At 45.5% G+C, this 13,570-nt stretch overlaps 1 protein-coding gene across 1 annotated transcript; it reads right to left on the reverse strand.

Moving 5' to 3' along the window:
• Nucleotides 1-340: 340 nt before the first annotated feature.
• On the reverse strand, nucleotides 341-3,984 carry RTP2 (receptor transporter protein 2). The gene is made up of 2 exons (XM_027581714.2): nucleotides 3,715-3,984; nucleotides 341-857 (listed from the first exon to the last, which is right to left on the reverse strand). Exons 1-2 carry the CDS (start codon nucleotides 3,876-3,878, stop codon nucleotides 341-343), a joined length of 681 nt encoding a protein of 226 aa, XP_027437515.2. The 5' UTR covers nucleotides 3,879-3,984.
• Between the last annotated feature and the right edge of the window lie 9,586 nt (nucleotides 3,985-13,570).

The following is a 13,570-nucleotide window of genomic DNA, read 5'->3' on the forward strand; positions in this document are numbered from 1 at the left end:
GAGGCAGCTGAACACGAACTTGAGATGAGGTCAGGGCATGACAGGATCTACGAGGGTCTAATGGGATGTGGGAAATGGAAATGGAGCTAAAGGTGGGGTAGAGATGGAGGTGGAGGAAGTGGAGAGAGAAGATTAGTACTACCACCAAGCCTAAATCCTCCTTAGACCCTCTCTGTAAATTTTAATGGAAGGACCATTAAATATCCCCCAGAACAAACTTCCCATTCTGCAGAGGAATACACTGAGGCCCAGAGAGAGCTGTCCAGAGCATATGTTGACTCTGCAGAAGAATCACAACCAGAACGGTCGCCCCCACTCCCACCCCACATGTGTGGCTCCACTAAAGGAAGGTAGAGCCGCGGAAGGAGAACTGAAGGTAGACAATGAGCAGGCAGAGGGAGGCCCCAATGAGGCACCAGCGAAGGGAGAAGAAGTTGTAGCCCGAACCCTCCTGGGCGCTTGGCTTGGAGGCTCCTGAAAAGGTGTAGGTGGTCGCCTCCTCCTCCAGCAGCTTCTCGCTGGGTTTCCAGTGCACGATGCCCTCCTGGCAGGCCTCGCAGAACTCACTGTGGTGTGGACCCCCGTCCGGGCGGCTGGCCACGTGGATGCGGTACTGGTCACCGTCTTCATTGTAGCACTGCTCCCGCAGGCTGGTGATGAGGTTGTCCACCAGGCTCTCGATGTTCTCCTCCAGCATGCTCGACTCGTCCAGCCGCGCCGTGCCGCACTCGTGGCACAGCTGCTTGAAGACGCGCATGCGCACCGAGCCCGCCCGCTGGGCGCGGTCCAGGTACATGTGGAAGAGGATGACCACGTGGGCCGACTGCCAGGTGTGCCAGCACCAGGAGCAGTGGAACCTGCGGGGAGGGGAGCGAAGGTTGGAGAGGGTCGGCCTCCCTCCCGGCGACAGCCTGCCCTGGAGGAACCCAGAAAGAATGGGTCCTGCCTGCCTGTGCCTGGAGGTAAAGGCTGCTTGTTCGCGTTGTCCCTTGGGTTCTTTAGCGCTCTTTAGGAGGCTCTGCCTCCTCCCAGTGAGCTCCCCTGGGCCTGGAGCAGTGTCCTCAGGAGCCTGGTTTCTAGCAGTCTCTCCAGCCTGCCTCCTGCACACCTTCCTGTGGCCTCAGCTCCCCCTAAGCCTAATGCACTCAAGACATGCACCTGTACCTTCACAGGGCTCCCTCCCACAATCTGGGCCCTATTTTTCCTCTGTTAATTGCAGGGTGATGGTGTCCAATACGGCTCTTTTCACTCAGACCTCCCCTGCCTCTACCTGTCTCACTCATGCATTCTGCCTGCTCTGGGGAGAAAAAGAGATGCCTCTAACTACTGAGCACAGACCACCAAGAATAACTCAGAGACTAACCACCAAGAATCCACCAGAGGGACTGGTGGATGGGTGATGGGCCAATAGGGAGAGGACTACGGAATTTGGTCCTGCACCTTTGTAGCTCTCTTAGCCCTTGACAGGTCATCCCTAGACCCACTCTAGCCCTGCCACAGAGACTGGAAAAGAGGGTCCTAGTCTGCATCCTCTTCCACACGCATGTACATATGCACACTTCCGTACACACAGGCCACACCTGAGACAAAGTGGGCCCCCCAGAGTCCCAGCCTAAGGATAGTGGAAGGAAGTAGTCTGGGACTCATCTAGCCATGCCCCACTCCCTCAGCCCCCACCCGGTGCTTGCGCATCGTCAGTGATGGAGCACTCATTACCTTCGGGCCAGTTCCTTCCATCCTGAAAGGAACTCTTCCAGAACCTGTTAGAACAGCTTTACACTTGAGGGTCTACTGGGCCAAGTTTGCCCGCACTGCTGAATATCTCTGGGTCCCCTGTACAATGGCCCCAAGGACCTTTGATGAGGAATTCAATTCAGTCCAACAGACACCACTTAGCATCTACTTTATGCCAAGCACCACATAGTCCAGGCTGTGGGGTAGAGATGAAGCCAAGCCTGCCCCTGAGGCCTGGATCCCACAGACAACGTAAGCACAGAACAATACCCAGCATAGGCCAAGGCCAGGTTGGCCAGCAGAGCAGCTTGATTGGTCCTAAGCCAGAAGGGGGTCCCCACTCACATCGGGCCAGAGTTGTGGGGCACCAGGATTAATGCATCCTATGACTTCCAGGGAAAGTGAGCCTGTGCACAGAATAACACAACAGCAGCAGTTCTGAAGGCCTGCCTGAGGCCAGCTGAGAGCCACAGGCCACCAGCCAGGAGCAGGACCAGGTGAGACCTGAGGCAGGGAGCAGCCACGAGCCCGTGGAGCTCAGCCCCTCATCCGCTGGGCCCCTGGCCTTCTGGGCCCAAGTTTCCAGCCCTTTGCATTCCTCTCAACAGCCAGCTCAGGGGCTTCATGTGTTCTGTCTCCTTCTTCTACGTCTTTTTAATCAAGCCAATCCAGAGTTGGTTCCTCTCCCTCAAGCTAGAACTCAGATCTTAAACTTCAAAACAGCAGACCTAGTACAAGGGGACCTTGTAGGATCATCTAGTCAACCTCATTTTACTGAGATGAAACAGAAGCAGAGAGAAAGAGAGCCATCCATGTACAGCCAGCCAGAGACTGAGCCAGGACCCAGCATATAACAGGTGCACAATAATGTCTCTGGAATTGATGCAAATTGAAATTAACCAACCAACCTCTGCTTCTCTGTCTTTTGTCCCTAAGACAAGTTCACTCTAATATTTACAGGTCTTAGAACAAGAGTACAAATAGAAGTAGCCTGCTTCCTACTGCCACCCCCAGCAGCATGCCACACCATACAAACACACCTGAACGACCCAGTCTGTGTGTCCAAGTTCTGTGTGTCCACACCCCCAAAACACAGCCACCTGTTGGCCTCCCTGGGGGCCTTTGGGGTACTATTTGTCCTTGAATCAGTGGACTCAGGGAAGAGGACTGCATAGGCCCTGAAAGTGAGTCTGAGGCAGCTTGGGCAGGGAATTCTGTGGTCCTGATCCCAAGTCACAGTCTAGAAGGAGAGGCATGTGGGCTTCAGATGGATATGTTCCCTTAGCCTCAAGGACTCCTTGCACTGTGGAAGACATGAGGTTCCTATAAGGTATAGGACTCTGGGCTTTAAGGACCCAAGGGAAATTGTGTCCAAAGCTAAGTCTTTTTGTCACAGACCCATAGACAATAAAGCTGGAAGGGTCTTAATTGGTCACCCAAGGCCAACTTCCTGGTTTTGCAAATGTGAAAACTGAGGCCCGGAAAGGGAAAGAGACTTTTCACAAGTTCACAGAATTAGTTAGCCATAAAGGCAGTTTCCCAGAACATAGCAGGGGGACAATGAATGTTTTTGTGTTCAGATCAAACTGGACTGAGTTGACTAAACAGACCTAGGACCAGAGCACAGGCCCCAACCCTAAGCTAAAAGGTTTTCTCAGCAGATCTCATGGCCTCCTCCCCTCAGGCCCTACCATTTTTTAAGAGATTATGAAAATGTGAAAACATCTAAAATGTCAGAGATTGTAGGGACATTATAGCTCTTCATTTAGTAGAAAACCAAGACCCAAAGACAGAACACAACTTGCCGAGGTCACCCAGGCAGTCAGTGGTACAGCTGCGATTAGAACCCAGGCCTCTTTGACCCTCTTGGAAGTTCCTTCTCTGCCCCCTAACCTGAGCTGACCCCAGGACCAGGCTCCATGTATCTCTCTGCCTCCCCCTGGAAGATGCCCCCAGGCCTCTCCCGTCTGGGCTGCTCACCTGCCTGAGGCATGCTGCTCCAGGTACTGCTTCCAACCTGGGGCCAGCTCGTTGGGCTTGAGGTTGGGATCTATGACGAGTTCCCAGCTGTCGGCTGGCTTGGCCACCTCCATCTTCTCATAGAAGACTTTCTTCCATTCACAAGTGGTCAGGCTGGTAGACATGGTCCTGCTGGCAGGGATAGAAGCTTGAATTCAGCCTAAGGGAGCATACAGAAAGAGCCCAGGTCGATGCAGAGCAGTTCAGTCTCTGTGGTCTGAAAATCCTCATCAACAGGACCAGGAGGAAACAGGACCCAGCACTATCCTTTGTCACCTGGCACCTGTTTCCATGGCAGCTGAGCCAGGAGCCAAGAGCCAGGCCTGGGGAGGAGGGAAGTCCCAAGAGAGAGTTCTAGGGCCCAGAGCTGGGCTGGAGAGGCAGGGCTGGGTAGTGACCCTGAGTGGAAAGGGCAGGCTGGGAGGCTCAGGCCCAGATCACAGCCACCCAGGCCTTCAAGGGTCTCCACCCTCCTGCTTCCCCTACTGCTTCACCCTACTGCTTCACCCTACTGCTCTTCCAAGTATCCTGCACATTGTGTGCGACAGTAACTATGACACCCTGGGGAGCCAAGGAGAAACAAGGGCTGAGGAAATGCAGAGCCTGCAGCTTGCACACCCCCTGATGTGTGGGGACATTCATTCACTATTCACAATTCACCAATTGCTTGACCTATGTGCTGGCCAGGGTGGGAATAGCTCCCCCTTCATCCAGATCAGGAAACGGAGGTTTACACGGCTCTAAGAGCCTCATCCAAGACTCAGATCCAGGCCTTTCAAAACCAAGCTCATTTGTTCATTTATCAGAATACTACTGAGTTCTTAAGACGTAGGGATTGAGATAGAAGTGAGATGCCCTTTGCTCAGAAAGATCTCAAGCCAGTTGTGAGATAGAATGCAATCTGACACGCTATAAAAAACACAATGATAACATTTCAGATTCCTAGAATCTTAGAATTGTTAGAGCTCATATTTGGTTCCTGGCCCCAGGCCACATGGAAGAAGATGCTGGAGGAATCAGTTTGTTCTGTGCTGCAAGCTTCCACTGTCTCAGCTGCTGCTGAAAGAGGCCAGGCAATGGGGTACCCACAGTTCCCTGGTGCCCAATTTGAATACTTTAGAGACTAGGAGGGAAACTGACTCCAGATTTGCATAATCCAGATGAAGGCACAGACAGCAGAGGGAGGCACCGGGGCAGGGAAAAGACCAGGTGGTTTGGCACTTTGTCCCTCCCGGCTCTGCAACATCTCTGCTCGGCCTCAGACCCCAATAGTTACCCTCAGTGGACTTCTGTCTTCCCACCTGCACAGGGGAGGCTGGCTAGATAGTAACTAGTGCCTCTTCCAGCCATAATCTACTTCTGATTCTTTAACCTGGAAACCAGATCCCTGGAAAGGTGGAGGCACACAAAGGGAACAGCATGCAGCATGGAAAAGGTTGCTAGGAACTGGAAAGGACTTTTCAGTGTTGAGTTCCAGTCGTGGCACTTGTCTCCAAGTGGTTTTTGCAGGGGGTGAGGTCGGGGACAACACCACTGCATCATCTCTTAGAACAGGGAGATGTTCTCCACTAGCTTTGTGCTGAAGACCTCAGAAAGGACAAAACCATGTCTTTGGGTCCTTGACCAAGAGCTCTAGAAGAAACTCTTAGAAATCTGATTTCTTCATTGGCTTCTTTATCTCTTGACATTGAATTAAGACACCTGAGGTTCAAAAATGGGAAATTACTTGGCCTCAGGACTGGGTTACTCACACGTCCCTGGTGTGTGAGTAACACCCACTCACCCAGCCGAGGTGAGATGGGGGACCCGTGAGTTCCCAGGAATTTAATGACTTGAGGAAATTATGGCCCAGGCTGGAGCCACATGCCAGGAATGAATCTGAGAACAAAGGACAAAGAAAGAAAAGCAAAAAGATAGAGGGTGAAAATTGCCAGGGTTTATCTGTTTGTTTTCACCCAAATGATACAATCCCCTTAGGCCTAGCATCAGGTGTAATTTAGAGTGGGAGCCCTCTAAGCAGAGACCGATAGAATTCATCTTTCTGTGCAATGGACCTGTTTTCTCTCAAGAAAAAAATGTGCTTACAATCCAACCGATGAACAAAATGACTACCTCAATTTTCTGCAAGGCACTGGATTGCTCCAGAAGCCACAAATTAAGAGCTCGCTAATGTAAAAATGTGTGCAGCTGTGGCCACATCACGTACTGGCCGTTTCATTATACATCCCTGCTGTCTTTTTAATCTAGATAATATTTTTTAATAAAGGAATTTTATTCCTTTATAAGATATGTGACTATGCACCTGTATTGTACAAACAAAATCAGCAAGAGGGAGAGGGATAAAAAAAAAAAAAAAAAACTAGTCTCCTCTCCAATTTGGAATATGGGTTAATAAATATTAATAAATACTTTTGTAAAATATTCATTACTCAAATGTTACTTATTTGAATAATACAAGGATGGCAATGTAGAGTCTAGAATATGAAGGTAATAAAGAGTTGGGGAGGTGAGTAGGTATCACTTGAAGGGTTTTGGAGACTGTATGTAACCTTTACCCCACAGGTTTCAATGCATGGTCTTGAGGGGGGATATATTCCCTCTACCCACTCCAGGCCCTGGGGAAGAACCCCTATCATTGCCAGCCATTGTTACTGATGGGAATATGCTGTTCCAGAGGGATGTGAGGGCCCAGGAAGAAAAAAAAAGTTAAATAAAAGTGAGTTAGTGCAATTATGTTGGCTAATTGAACATAATAAAGAGAAAAAAAAAAAAAGTGAGTTAGTGGTTCGGGATATTTCTTAACTAAGAAACAAATCCAGAGGAAATGCAAGCTATGTCCAGTCTTCTCCTCTCTCTCCACAATCCAAGATCCATGGAAGGTGCTACTGGACAAAGCCGAGGTTCCCAGGGAATCTTTTTAAAGGGTGGTTAAGAAGGCGTCTCCATCCTCAGGCTGCAGCACTTGGAGAAGGCACAGCCCAAACTCTACTCTTTGAGCGGGATTGACTCTGAATCTCGGGAACGTTCACGTGGTCAGAACAGCTTTCAGTGCGTATAGTGAGACTACTTCCAGGAAATATTTCAGGCCACTCTTTTAGCAACTGGCGGCAACGATAATACCTTCAGGCAGCCTAGATCCTTTTCCTGCTGGGATTCAAGGGTCCAAATTCTATGGGCCATGCCTCGGGCACCCCAAAGTCTGTATTAAACATGGCCATATCTACTGTTGCTTTTTTCAGGACCTTATTATGCTAGGCAAAAATTTCATGAAGAATTGTCACACTATGTAAGGGAAGTACATAAATAAAAAGCGTGCTCCCTGCTAGGGGGAAAAAAAAAGAGGATGGGAGTTGATTAAGTGAGTTAGCGGTTCAGGAAGGAAGAATGCAGAATTCTCCGCTGAAAAGAGACAGTCGAACTCAGAGGGTCTGGAGATACTTTCAACAGATAAAGTATATGCTGAATTCTGTCCAAGATGTTGAAGGCCTCCATCAGAGTTCCTTAGCTATGCTCAGAGAACCTGCTGGTTTCTGATGAGCTGAGGCTCACTACACATACACACACACACACACACACACACACACACACACACACACACACACACATACACACACAGAACCATAGCTCCTCTCTGGGACAATTCCAGGCATCATGACAGAGTGACAAAGAAGCCTGGGGAAGCTTATGTCAGCTGTTAAAGCTTCTCTTCTAAAATGACATTCATCACTTTCCCTCACATTCCATTGGCCAAAGCAGGTGACACAGCCAAGCCTGCAAGGGCGCAGGGAAATAGATCTTGCCAAAGGTGAGGTGGTGGTGGGGGGGGTGCTTTAGGGAGTGGCCCTGAACATTATGAACAACAATAAAATCCATCACAGCACCCACCTGAACAATGGTTGCCCTCCTGGAAAAACAGAGCTGAACAGGTTCTATGGTGCAAGGTAGTTATAGATATGACATATATTTCTTAAAAACCAAGAAAATGATTACCATTATGTCAAGATAGTAGTTATCTCAGTCTGGAGGGGGAGAGGTGACTGTAATAGGGGATTATTATGTATTATGGATGGGAGGGTTTCCAGGAGGCTGGCAAAGATTTCTCTGGCCTGGGTGTGCATTATGCAAGTTTTCAAGTGCTTAATTATTCTTTAAAATTGTATGTGTATGTTTTATGTACTCTTCTGTATATATAACCTATTACACAATTTAAAATAAAATGGATACCGCCTCTGCCTCTCCCCTTTCCTCAGATTGTCCCAAAGCACCAGCATCTAGAAATGGCCCTTCTGAACATTTTCGTTAAGATGGTCATAGATCATAAAACTGAAAGAAGCCTGGAGAAACCATCATGCCCTTACCCTGAGAAAGGTATTAGGTAGATGAGCAAAGGAAGGTCAAAGAAAGAAATTATGAGAGACAGTATCTAGTAATAGTAAGCTCTCAGTAAATGTCCCAGGATCTTGAATGCATTTCTTCTACAGCACCTGCTATAATATCATTACATTCCTTCCACAAGACTGTCTTACTCATCTTGTATGTTTTCTCCAGCAAGTATCAAAACCTGAAACTCATAGTAGGTGCTCAGTAAAATCTTGTTTAATGAGTGAATAAAGGCAAGACTTTACTGTGTGTATCCTTTACAATGGAGGCTGACAGTGAATTCTAAAAACACAAGAACCATATAATAAGTTTCTACAGACCCCAGAGCATATGGATAGGCACATTATAGAAGTACAGTAGGTGTTGTGAATTTCATTCAGTTCATAACAACAAAGATTCATTTAATATTCATGACATGCTAGGATGAATATTTGTGCAGAGAGGGACGCATTAATACATGATCTGCCCATGAAGGTACCCCTTAAATTGTGGGACTGAAAGGGAATCCAGCACTCCCAGCTTCTTGGAATTAGGTTTACAGTCATAGGTCTAGTCTAGAATATAATGTTTTTTGGCACTATAATCTCAACATAATGCCAGTTATCAAAAAGAGGGGGAAAACCCTAAATCTACCCAAGCCGACCCTCAAGGAGGATATCTAATTTTTAAATAGACTTCTCACTTCACTCAGACATATCAGACACATCGGGCACCATTTTAAGAAATATCAGAAACCATAATCTGTATGCTGGGGCTGCAGACCACTCAATGTGCTGGGGGTGATGTTATTCATAAACCACTTAAGGAGATGAGCTTGAAAAGATATATTTCATTAAGTCGTAAGTTCATACTGATATTTTCCAATGGGGTTTTAACATTGTTGCAAAAGTATTTTTATCCCAAATATAATTTCAGTCTTTTCTTCTTATAAAATAATGCTATAAATTACTTAAACTAATATAAATAATTGTTTTGTCTGTCAACCATAAGTTCATTAGCACTAGATACTGCCATTAGCACTGACTATAAAAGCACTAGATAATTAATAATTAGATTAGATCATTAATTTTTTGTATGTCCCACTGATTATGTACATTCAAATCACTTCATTTCAAGTGAATGGTAATGAATTATGTATGCCTTGGTGATTTAATCACTTGTATGACATTTTGTATGCTTTAGTTTTATTTACCCATTCAACATTCAATAACTATTGCTAGGTTTCCATCCTTTTCTAGGTGCTGGGGATAACACAGTGCAAACAAGACAGAAATCCCTTCCTTCACGGTACCACATTCTACTGAGAGAGATAAACAATAAAATAATACTATGGTCGATGCTAATAGGACAGTTTTTCTTTTAAAAAAAATCAACAGGAGAGGGAGATGGAGAATGTATGGATGAAGGGGACTAGGGAGGATTATGGTTTAGACAGTGTGGGAAGAAAAGGTCTCAAATGAAAGCCATATCTGAGAAAAGCAAGAAAGAGATGATAAAGGGAGTCCTGCTAATAGGAGCAAAGGCATTCCAGGCAGGGCAAACAACAAGTGCAAAGTCCCCGTGCTTGTTTTCTGAGGCCGCTGGAACAAATTACCACAGACTTCATGGCTTAAAATAACAGAAATTTATTGTCTCATAGTTCCAGAGGCCAAAATTCTAAAATCAGTATCACTGGGCCAAAACCAAGGTGCAGAGCCACACTCCCCCAGAAACCCTAGAGAAGAATCATTTCTTAGCCTGTGGCCTTCTCACTCTGGTCTTTGAGGCCAGCATCTTGGAATCTCTCTCTGGTCCGTCTTCACATTGCTTTCTCTGTGTGTAGTAGAATTTCCCTCTGCCTCCCTCTTATATATGTGATTGCGTTTAGGATGCGCCCCCCCCGCCAAACAAGTCATCCAGGAAAATCTCCCTGTCTCAAGCTTCTTAATTTAATCACATCTGGAAAGACCTTTTTGCTATGTAAGGTAACATCCACAGGTTCCAGGGATAGGATGTGACTGTCTTTGGAGGCCATGTCTCAGCCCCGCACAGCCCTTCAGTGGGAGTGCCCCTGTGTGTCCAGGAAACAGTGAGTGGGCCAGCGTGGCACTGTGCCTTGCTCACAAGCCGGGTTAGGAGTAGGGGAGATGGACCACTGCACACCAGGCAAGAGCCGGACCGCAAACAGCCTGCTAGGCCCTTCAGGAGAGCTGGTAAGAAGATTCGGGGCAGCAGAGTAACAGAACCTAACTTAGATTTGAGTAGAATCACCCATATGCCAATCTAGGAGTTGACTGCAGGAGACAAGCAAGGACGCAGGGGAAGAAATCAGGATGCTCTTTCAATATAAGAGAAGATTGAGTCACAGCCAGGGTGACAGAGTGGTGTGGTCGGACTCTGGTGGTACGGCCAGATTCTACACATACTATAACAGGATGTACCAAAAGATTGAACGTGGAGAGAGAGAAGGCAGAGTCAAGGACAACCTGAGCATCTGAGGGGCCATTATGGAGGTAGGAGTAAGGAGGAACAGGTTTGTGGGGAGATCAGGAGCACAGTTTGGAAGATGTTAAAATCTGAGAAACCCAAGCTGATATGTCAAGTTGATAGTCACATGTAGTTTGTTTAATTTATTGTACTATAAAGGCTTCAGAATTCTAACCTGTAATTCTTACATGGCAAACACTTCCAGTTACTAATTTTTAGTTGGTCACAGCATTCAGTTACTGGAGGGGAAGGAAAGATGCTCAGAAAATGCAATGTCTCCCCATAGTGATTGATGTACGAGAGCATTTCCCACTCCTTGTCTGTAATGACTCAACACACACTGACACGTTGAAGGTTTATCTACAGGAGTCCTTGCTGCATAAACCCCACCTGGCTCTCACTGTCTAAGATGGACGTAGACCTTGTAGCATTGCTATTGAGAATCTTGCAGATGTAGCACCCAGAGCTCTTAGTTTTAAATGTGGGGCAAATTACCAACAATGTTATAGGCCAAATAAAATGCAAGACATGTGTTGTTGAAACACCCCTTTTTGGATGTATCCCACTTGACCTCAAGTTTATGAAATCCTTTCTCATTGTGCCTTAATATTAAAGTTTTTACATTTATCTTTCCTCCTTTGCAGCACTACCAAGGGTTTCCTCTGAGCGCAGAATGTATTTGAATAAATACGTGTACTGCCCATATTTGAAAGGCTTCCAGAAGGAGTGCTGCATGAATAAAGCCTTGAAGAATCAGCTATTGCAGTTAAACAAGGAAGGGGAATAAATGTATTCTAAGTAGCAGGAACGATCAGCAAAGAATTCAAGGATAAAATAATCTAGAATCATTCTGGACACTCTGTATCAACTAGGACATCTGCATCACAGAAGGGAATGATAAAGGTTGAGGCCTGAGAAGTATGTGGGACTGGGACTGTGAAGGACTTTTTAAAACTTTTTACTATTTTTATTTTTTTCCAGTTTTATGCCAGGTATAATTGATCTACATCACTGTAGACGTTTAGGTGTACAGCACGACACTTTGACTTACATATAGTATGAAATGATTACCGCTGTAAGTTTAGTCAGCATCCGTCATCTCATATGGATGCAACAAAAAGAGAGAGAGAGAGAGAGAAAGAAAATTTCTTCTTGTGATGAGCACTCTTAGGATTTACTCTCTTCACAACTTTCCTATACATTATCCAGCAGTGTTGGCTGTGGTCACATGCTGTCCCCTCCATTCCTAGTGCTTGTTTCTCTTCTAACTGGAAGTTTGCACCTTTTGACCACTTTTCTCCTAGTCTCCTTCCCCCTTCCCCTGCCTCTGATAACCATAAATCTGATCCCTTTTCTATGAGTTTGTTTTTATGTATCTGTCGGGGGCTTTTTTGTTTGATTTTTTTTTAAGATCCACATATAAGTGAGATCATACATTTGTTTTTCTCTGTCTGACTTATCTCACTTAGCATAATGCCCTCCGCATCCATCCAGGTGGTTGCAAATGGCAGGATTTCCTCATTTTTTATGGCTGAATAATATATTTATATGCCACAACTTCTTTATCCATTCATCCATTGATGGACACTTAGGTTTATTCCATGTCTTAGCTATTGTAAATAATGCTGCTATAAACACAGGGATGCAGGTATCTTTTTCAGTTAGTGTCTATGAAAGATCCTTAAACATTATGTGAAAGTTAAGATTTCGTCCTAGAGGAAATGTGGACTTAGTGAATTGTTTTCAGGCTGAAGTATGTGATCAGATTTGCACATTGGTAATGGGCCATTTCAAGACCTCACTCTCCCTTCCCCCATAAATCGGCTGGAGTTTCCAATGCTGTTCTCATGACAGTCTAACTCTGGGTTCTGATCTACTTAGCTTCTTGCAAATCCAGACCCCTCTGCAGGAGGGTGGGTAGAACCTCCACTCCATCATACCAAAACAACACCGTAGAGAGTTCTGTTGTGCACAGCCAGTTGAGACCTACTGGATTAAGCATTGAACAAATGGAGAAATAAATAGTCTATAGTGCTTATATTGGAAAGCAATTAATACTCAGAATTTGAATATTACATGTCTTTAATGACTTCATTTTGTCAATGAAAATTCTATGAACCATTTTCCTGAATGGAGTTCATATGAACAAGAAATGAAAACACTATCGTTTCTAAGTCTGCATTTGCCAAATGGACACAGACACTCTCAGGAGATAGCCATGAAATTGCCTTAAATCTCCCACTTAGTTTTAAAAAGATGATACAGAGGGACAGGAAAAGCTTAATGTGGATTCATGCTGGTAGACGGGGGAAAGAGGGAGTTTAAAAAGAACTTAATAAATAATATACTGGAGAGTATATTCTATGACAAGTAGAAACTACAGTTGCCAGAGGTTTAACAGTTACTTAATCGGTGTCGCTCCTTGCAAAGGCAATTAAGCAAAATCCAAGAGGGCAAAGAAACTCTAAGATTCAGTCCAGAAGGTTTCAGTGTCCAAGGCGACCTACTGATGGAAACTGGTCAGAGTATGACACCAAGCTCACGGATAGCTGCAGTTTCCACATGGGAGTCCAGGTCATTCTTCCAAGAGACTATATGATGCAAGAAAAAGCAGAAACTGCAACCCACTTCTGGAGGCCCCAGGAACTGGGCAAGGAAACAGAAGATTATTTCCTCATCTTAAAAATTCATTGGGAAGAAAATCCTAATAAAATTTTATTATTATAAAAGTGAATAGTGATAGGGTGCTGACTTTGCATCGTGAGTATTTCTGAGTACTTTACGTATATTCATGCATTTTGGCACACAAGAACACTGTGAGGTCGGTACTGTAATTACTATCCCCATTTTACAAGTGAGGAAACTGAGCATAAAAAGGTTAAGTTGTTTACTGGTGGTCACATAGTTACTAAGGGACGGTTCCAGGATTTGAAACCAAACAATGTGGCTCACGGGCTGGATGCATTTATCC

The sequence above is a fragment of the Zalophus californianus genome, chromosome 1 (genome assembly GCF_009762305.2).
Source record: "Zalophus californianus isolate mZalCal1 chromosome 1, mZalCal1.pri.v2, whole genome shotgun sequence".
In the NCBI taxonomy this organism is placed as follows: Eukaryota; Metazoa; Chordata; class Mammalia; order Carnivora; family Otariidae; genus Zalophus; species Zalophus californianus.

Bases quoted from the DNA above. Each gene is read 5' to 3' on its own strand.
- RTP2 (XM_027581714.2), bottom strand. From the start codon at position 3,878: ATGTCTACCAGCCTGACCACTTGTGAATGGAAGAAAGTCTTCTATGAG. The intron at 858-3,714 runs GTGAGCAGCCCA...CCCTCCCCGCAG, and splicing joins GAGCAGCATGCCTCAGGCAG to GTTCCACTGCTCCTGGTGCT.